This window comes from Monodon monoceros, unplaced genomic scaffold (genome assembly GCF_005190385.1).
Source record: "Monodon monoceros isolate NGI ecotype Baffin Bay Population unplaced genomic scaffold, NGI_Narwhal_1 Super_Scaffold_20, whole genome shotgun sequence".
In the NCBI taxonomy this organism is placed as follows: Eukaryota; Metazoa; Chordata; class Mammalia; order Artiodactyla; family Monodontidae; genus Monodon; species Monodon monoceros.
Genome location: NW_021703777.1, coordinates 35219483 through 35225408, shown reverse-complemented (window position 1 = coordinate 35225408; position 5926 = coordinate 35219483). Strand labels below are relative to the sequence as shown.

General features: G+C 41.6%; 1 protein-coding gene across 3 annotated transcripts in view; it reads right to left on the bottom strand.

Annotated features, from left to right (window-relative positions):
* Positions 1 to 1848: 1848 nt before the first annotated feature.
* TMEM192 (transmembrane protein 192) overlaps positions 1849 to 5926 on the bottom strand; it is a 29860-nt gene continuing 25782 nt past the window's right edge. For 2 of the 3 annotated variants that reach the window (XM_029235655.1, XM_029235654.1), the window contains exons 5-6: positions 3169 to 3271; positions 1849 to 2846 (exon numbers count right to left, since the gene is read on the bottom strand). In XM_029235655.1, the coding sequence (XP_029091488.1) occupies positions 2708 to 2846; positions 3169 to 3271 (242 nt within the window). In that variant the 3' untranslated portion in view covers positions 1849 to 2707. Of the gene's footprint in view, positions 2847 to 3168; positions 3272 to 5926 lie in introns of those variants that run through there. The other variant, XR_003795624.1, reaches the window with a different exon arrangement.

Genomic DNA, 5926 nt, shown 5'->3' with positions numbered 1-5926 from the left:
TTGTGGGATCTTAGTTCCCTGACCAGGAATCGAACCTGGGCCCTCAGCAGGGAAAGCACGGAGTCCTAACCACTGGACAGCCAGGGAATTCCCAAGCATGGGTATATTAAAATTCCCTCAAACACTGCTGGCTCTCACCCGATGTGGCTTTAGGAATTCATTTGTGTGAACTTTCCACTGGTGCTACGGGGAAAGAATCCAGGCTGTAGTGTTTGAAGAGTACGTGGCAAAAGAATCCAAAACAAACTAGCAAATATTTCCAACAAATATAAACTGAAGACTATCCTTATGTATAAAAGAAGATGTTTGTTAGAAAAAGAATATCCCAGGAGAATAATAAGCAAAAGACTTACACATGTACATCACAAAAGATTTGTAAAAGGCCAAAGAATACGGGGAAAAAAGCTCTAATTCATTAGTATTCAAAGAAGTTCAGTAAGTCATGATGCTATTGTCATTTGAAATAAAATTCCCAAATTAACAATATAGAAATACAATACAGATATATACATATATACCCATGATAAAATGTTACTTTACCTGCCCTAGTTCAGCACCATATACTCTGCCACACACTTTCCTACACCACACTGGCAGTCTGATCCTTCTGAAACTAAAACCGACTGCCACTTCCTTGCCTGGAACCCTTCAGTGGGCCCCATTCCACTGGAGGCCCCTTGGCCTAGGGAGCGTTAGGGTCCCCAGAATCTGCCACTGGTCGTTCCTCCTCCCATGTCCAGCACCACCCTTTGGGCTCAAGCTATACACAGTGCAGATGATCATCTGTAGCTGTTCGACCTTCTTGTTTACTCATAAATTTCCCTGGAATACCTAAAGCCTTTCCCCCCAGGAGACTCTCTGAGCCGGAGCCCCTATGGCACTCACGGCTTAGTGTCATCATTTCACTTAGCACAGAGCCCGGAAATCCCAGTCCTCTCCTTAGAATGTAAGCTACAAGCTAGGACTGTCTTATTAATTTTTGTATCCACGGTGCTAGCACAGTGTCTACTTGGTGCGCAGAATGATTAACATTTAAATTGTTTCGTTCATTCCTTTCTTTCATTTTCTTTTATTGTTTGAAATGTTCAGTACTGAGTTTAGAAAAGAGTGTTGGTGATTATACAGACAGCCCATCGGAACTTGAGTATTCTAACTTTTTAACTAGACCTTTCTCTGTAAACCAATGTTCATCACATAAACCTTAGAAACTGACTGTAGATCCAAACTGAATTTAAAAGTAAATGAGAATTAACCATCTACCACATGTATTTTCCCTAAGGAAAACAGCTAAAGGCAAAAGCTCTTCCAGAACATAGAGACAGGTTTCCACAGAAGGCAATGGCTTTGAGACATATTAAAAAGGAAGGAAAAAAGAAAAAAAGAGAGGAAGGAAAAGTCAGGAAACTTGGATACAATCTTAACTTTAAAAATACAATTTTGGCTTTAGTTTGTGAATGTTTTCAATTTGGGGACTCAATGGTATTGACTACAGGTGACACACAATCACCTTGACCTCAGCAGAAAACCTTGAGAATGCTCCGCAGTGGCTGTATCTAAAGGAAACAGATGTTTGCCCTTCAGATGTATGGTATGACTCAATGAACACATCCCTTGCCAAATAGTTATGTATAGCTCAAGGATTTTTAAATCAAATATTGATTATTCAGCTAAATAAAAAAGAAATTCAGCAGCATACGTAATCACACATATCCCCTTCCCTCATGTTAAGCTTTCACACAGAAGGCTTTCTGAGACAGCATGTAAAGGTGCCAAAAGCAAACTGATACATGAAAAGGCCATGCTAGGAAAACTGGAGAAATAATGCCATTTACTCATAAATATGCTTCATTTTATCTGGAGAATTAGATATGTTTAATATCTATATATAAGTTGATATGACATTTTTTTCATCATAATTTTAAAGTATAATCCAAGACTAAAAAACATATTCTTTTTTTCTTTCAAACTTAAAGCTACAGAAGACCCCTTTCCTATCACTGAACTTATTGATCCAAAGACAGTCAATACTGAAATACATGGCTACCTCTCAAAGAAGGGCCAAAATAAAGAGAAAGCCCGAAGTCTTCTCTAATTATTTCAGCTGCTGCCAATGGCAGGCGCTCCTGCTTTCACAGGCAGCACTGGTCGGTCTAATGCTGGTCCAAGTAATCTTCAAATCTTATTTCTGGAGAATGGAAACCTGTAGGGGCTGCAAAGTAAATCATCCAGTGAGACCTTGGTCCTACAGTGACGAAATTCTTATAAAAGCTATAAGGGCCAAGGCTATCCAATACCACACAAGCATATAAAATACATAAGGCTCCATGGGAAAAAACACTAACCATGAGAAATGATGACTTCTCTCACCAGTATAAAAGTGGGAAAAACTCAAGCCCAGTTTTAAATAGGTTGTCATTTTAGACTTCCTCTATAAAAAGCCAAATTATTACCAGGTCCCAATAAGTATGGAAGAAGTGCTGGTCAAGGAGATGTGCAAAACAGACATTCCCCTTGAGTTCGTGAGGCGCTACAAAGTGTCTTTCAAATGACCCGCGAGTCCAACTTATTAAACAGCCACACAGGTGAGAACCAAATTCAGGTTTCCAACAGAAATTGTAGAATGTTACTTGGCAAAGCTACATTTCCCTAAGACAGCTTGTCAGGTAGCTGGTCAGTCTAAATTACTCTGGCTCCTCTGGAATTGCTGTCAAATCCCACTTGGCTGAGAGCTGAGGTCAGAGGACGTGAAGGCCAGCAGACGCTGGCTGAGCAGGGCATTGTGCCGCTTCAGGTACACTATGATGTCTCCTTGCTTCTCCACAATCTCTTCCAGGCTTGAGAGAGTCCTGCACAGAACCAAGGTATTCATGAGTTACACATGTTCACCAAAAGTCTCTTTGCAAATGGATCTCTACTAGTTTTCAGTACAGCACGTTATATCTGTTACTTTTTCTTAGATTTTATAAGCCAAGGCAATATCCCCAAATGAGATTCTTTCTTTAGACTTGGTTTCACCACAGCTGAGAGGAAGTAAACAAATCAAACATAGTTGTAAACATATTTTAACATATGCAGAGTCCTTAAACTCCAAGCATCAGAATGGTCTCTAGATTTCCAGATGGAATAAACTTTTAAATCTCTTTCACTAATCTTTTACTCCACACTTACCTGAATCCAGTCTCCGAGGTAATATTGCTGGGGTAAGCATAGATTTTTTCTTCTTCAAGTACATCAGGCTGTGGCTTGGCTTTATTAAATTTTCGAATTTTCACTAAAATAATAAAGTCATTATTGTCAGGTTATCCAATCACGAAAAATGTTCTAATTCCATTTATTCAAATTTCATTAGTAATTGGCTATTCTTTTCAAGTAATATGCAAAAAAAAAAAAAACGGTTCATAAAGTGAATAAACAAATAGGGAAAATGTGCTAAAAGGGAATGGAAATGATGATGCAGAGGCAAGAGAAGAGTCAGGAAAGAGCCATCAGCGCTCACTGCCCGGAAGTGAAGACACGTGGAAGAGCCAGGGAATTCGGTGACCTGGAGGCCACTGACGAACCTGAAGCCTTAACCCCAACATGAGTGTCCTTGGAGACATGACCTTTGGTGAGGTAATCAAAGTAAGAACAAAGTAATGGGGGCTGTGCTGATCTGAGAGATGAAGGGACACCAGGAATGCACCTGCACAGAGCAAAGGCCACGTGAGGACACAGCGAGAGGCGGCCACCTACACACCAAGGAAGAAGCCTCTGGAGAAGCCAGGCCTGCGACACCCCGATCTCAGAGGTCCAGCCTCCACAACTGAGAGAAAATAAGTTTGTGTGTCTTAGTCACCCAGGCTGGGTATGTGCTCTGGCAGCCCCAGCAGCCTAATGCACGTGGGTAGAAGTCTGCTGCAGAGAGTTGAATAATCAGACACAACAAGGCTGTTGTTCCCAACCTCGCAGGTTTGGCTACAGACTGAGCTGAACAATCTGCATGTCTGAGTAAGAGCCACTGTCTGGGGACACTGACCCACCTGCGTAATAACCCTGGGACACGGCTGGAATGAGCACTCCCACCACAGATGGTGACAAGGGGACAAGAGAAAAGGCTGAGCCAGGCCTCAGTGATGGCAGTGACTGTCCAATGAGACTGGCCTTGAGAATTGTTCGTGCAGCTCCAAATGGGTCAAGTATTCAACACGTGGGAAGGGGGAGGGGAGGTGGGTTAGGCCCCAGCACAATTTTTAAAAACTCCACATATGATTCTTTCCTTTCTTGTAACAACCCTTGAGATATAATTCACATACAATGCAATTCCTTCAAAGTGTACAATTCAATGGTTCGGTACATTCAAACAGTTGTGCAACTGTCTCCATAATCAATTTTAGAACATCTTGTCACCCCAGAAAGAAGCCTGGGATCCATGAGCAGTCACTCTCTAGGTACCCCCACCTCCAGGACTAGGCAACCACTAATGTGTTCTCCTTCTCTATAGATGTGCCTGCTCTGGGCATTCCAAGTACACAGAATCATACAATATTTACGTCTGGCTTTTTTTTATCTCAGCATAATGCTTTCAAGGTTCATCCATGCTGTAAGTGTCAGTGCTTCATTCCACTATTCTTTCCTTTTTGTGGCTGAATACTATCCTCTGTATGGGTAGAACACCTTCTGTTGGTCTAGTCCTCACTTTATCCTAACACCATTTAGATTGTTTCCACTTCTGGTTGCTATAAATAATGCCATTTGGAACATCTGTGTAAAAGTACACATGGACCCAGAAGTGCATGTGCTGAGTCATATGTTCAACCTGTCATGGAACTCCCAGGACCCACAGATGATTCTGATGTGACTCTCAGATGAGAATGAGGCTGGAGAAGATTAAACAAAGAGGTTAAAGAGAAATGTGAGAAGGTTAGGAGACATGCAGAGGGTTCAATCAGAAAGGACCAGAAGGAAGTGGGCAGTGAGATGCCGAAAGAACCAGTGAGGGAATGTAACAAGAAGCCCTTGATTTTTAGGTGGTGGCCAAGAGAGTTAGAAATGAGAAGCCCCTCACACAAAAACAGACACACACAGATCAACACACAGAAACAGAACAGAGGACACAGAAATAAACCTACACACTTATGATCAATTAATCCATGACAAGGGAAGCAAGAATATACAATGGAGAAAAGAATCTCTTCAATAAGCATTGCTGGGAAAACTGGACAGCTACATGTAAAAACTGAAATTAGAACATTCTCCAACACCATATACAAAAATAAACTCAAAATGGATTAAACACCTAAATGTAAGGCTGGAGACTATAAAACTGCTAGAGGAAAACATAGGCAGAACACCCTGACACAAATTGCAACAATGTTTTTTGGATCCATATGCTACAGTAATGGAAATATAAGCAAAAATAAACAAATGGGACCTAATGAAACTTAAAAGCTTTTGCACAGCAAAGGAAACCATAAACAACACAAAAACAAAACCTACAGAATGGGAGAAAATATTTCCAAACCACAAGACCAACAAGGGATTAATTTCCAAAATATACAAACAGCTCAATATCAAAAAAACAAACAAACAACACAATCAAAAATTCGGCAAAACTCCTACACAGACATTTCTCCAAGAAGACATCAAGATGATCAACAGACACATGAAAAGATGCGCAACACGGCTAATCAGAAAAATGCAAATCAAAACTACAATGAGGTATCACCTCACACCAGTCAGAATGGCCATCATCAAAAGTCTACAAAAAAGGGCTTCCCTGGTGGCGCAGTGGTTGAGAGTTCGCCTGCCGATGCAGGGGACATGGGTTTGTGCCCCGGTCTGGGAAGATCCCACATGCCGCAGAGCGGCTAGGCCCGTGAGCCATGGCCACTGAGCCTGCACGTCCGGAGCCTGTGCTCCGCAACGGGAGAGGCCACAACAGTGAGAG